The sequence below is a fragment of the Dinoponera quadriceps genome, unplaced genomic scaffold (genome assembly GCF_001313825.1).
Source record: "Dinoponera quadriceps isolate SergipeBrazil2010 unplaced genomic scaffold, ASM131382v1 scaffold10482, whole genome shotgun sequence".
Classification (NCBI taxonomy): Eukaryota; Metazoa; Arthropoda; class Insecta; order Hymenoptera; family Formicidae; genus Dinoponera; species Dinoponera quadriceps.
Window position 1 is genome coordinate 1 of NW_014564241.1, and position 1,657 is coordinate 1,657.

Below are 1,657 nucleotides of genomic sequence, written 5' to 3' on the forward strand. Positions count from 1 at the left end.
ATTGTCCTCCAGCAATGCTCGGAAGTTTATTATAGACCGTCACGACAGATAGCACCAGAGCATCCACGGTCAAGCTTGCATCACGAGTACGTGAAGTAATAAGTAGACGTACTGATCCACGCGCTGCGCCGGAACGTGCTCCCGCAACTCCGTATACTACTGCCATATTGCGATTGCGAGGCAACTTGAGGCGCTGAACAAGCGATTCAGACAACAATGACGTTTCTGAACCAGGGTCCACCAACGAGCGAGCATAATGAAGGTCGCCAAATTTGTCAGCGACTAAGATTCTTGCCGTTGCCAAAAGTACTACACCCGAAGAAGCAGGTGTGCTACGTGCGACGTGAACAACTACAACACTATCACTTACATTTGGTCCAGCCGTGATAGTAGTTTCGTGGATCGTTGAATGGTGTCTTGCGCCACAGGTTGAGCAAACCTTAATAGAAGCGCACGAAGCTAGGTTGTGTTGTCCCAAGCAGTTGAGACACAACTCGAGAGATCCACACATTTTCGTCGTTCACGAGGCTGCTTCTTTCTGTACGAGTCACAAAATAGGAGGAAATGATTTCCGGCACAAAGAGGACAGCGTCCTGATTTCTTGGTTTGTTGCACATGATGTGACCGAGTAGCGCGCGCTGCATTTTCGTTCCACTTTGTCGTGGGGACGTTCAAAGGAGATGGGTTCAATGCTGTGAGTATCTGCAATTTACCCTCTAAGAATCCGTGCAGCGAATCGTATCCTGGAGGCTCTGAAGTTCCACTCACGTTTGTCTCCCATTCGCGGCGCGTACGTGAATCAAGCAAGTTTACTATTAAATGCACGAAAAGATCGAGTGAGCTGAAGATTGGTCGATTGATACCTTCTAGTGATCCGACAGCAGCGGTCATGCCGTGAAATATCCGACGAAGATCTTCAACTGATTCATTCTTCATTCGTGGCAAACTTAGAAATGAATTGTAATAAGAATTCAATAGCAACCGTCGATTCTCATAATGTCCTGAGAGAGTGTCCCATGCTCGTTGAAAGTTTTCAGTGGTGGTCGAGAAACACCGAATAAGCGAATCTGCATTCCCTTTTACATTGGTTTTCAGATAATGAAGACGCTCCACAGCAGAAAGCGTTCGATCTTTAATGCTTATAGATGTGAAGAGATCACGGAATGGCGGCCAATCTTCAAAGCGACCCGAGAAAGTCGATAGTTGAATTCGTGGCAACGTCGACTTCGGTGCAGCCGTCTCCACTGCAGAAGTCGTCGTACGGCTTGTATTGTCGGAGAGAGCCTGCATTGACTGCAGAAAGTCAACAAAGACAGCACGCACTTGTAAATAAATTTCTTCCATGCTGCTAACGATATCGGAGACGTAGTATTCATGCTGTTTGACCCTCTCCCAATGTTCACTCTTCAAAGCTTTATCATTAATTTCAAAATTGGCCCAGTATTAGTCGAGAAGCTTTAAACGTGATTCAATAGCTCCTCGTGTAATCTTTGGTGCAACCAGCTTCTTCAAATTGTCGTATGCACAGGATATTCTTCCGTGCAGTTCGGCCTGTGCACGAATGAGACTTTCCGTTTCTCTACTCATTTTTCTTTCACGTTACACTCACAAACAATAGATCGCCGGTAGTAACAGATTTATCCGATGCAATCCGATG

The 1,657-nt window shown here is 46.1% G+C and overlaps 1 protein-coding gene across 1 annotated transcript; it reads right to left on the reverse strand.

Annotated features, from left to right (window-relative positions):
- Positions 1–370: 370 nt before the first annotated feature.
- Positions 371–1,587, reverse strand: LOC106751272 (the record flags this gene model as incomplete). The annotated part of the gene is made up of 3 exons (XM_014632134.1): positions 1,453–1,587; positions 864–1,293; positions 371–439 (listed from the first exon to the last, which is right to left on the reverse strand). Coding segments are annotated over exons 1-3 (634 nt in total), but the record flags the coding sequence as incomplete, so codon positions are not given.
- Positions 1,588–1,657: the final 70 nt, after the last annotated feature.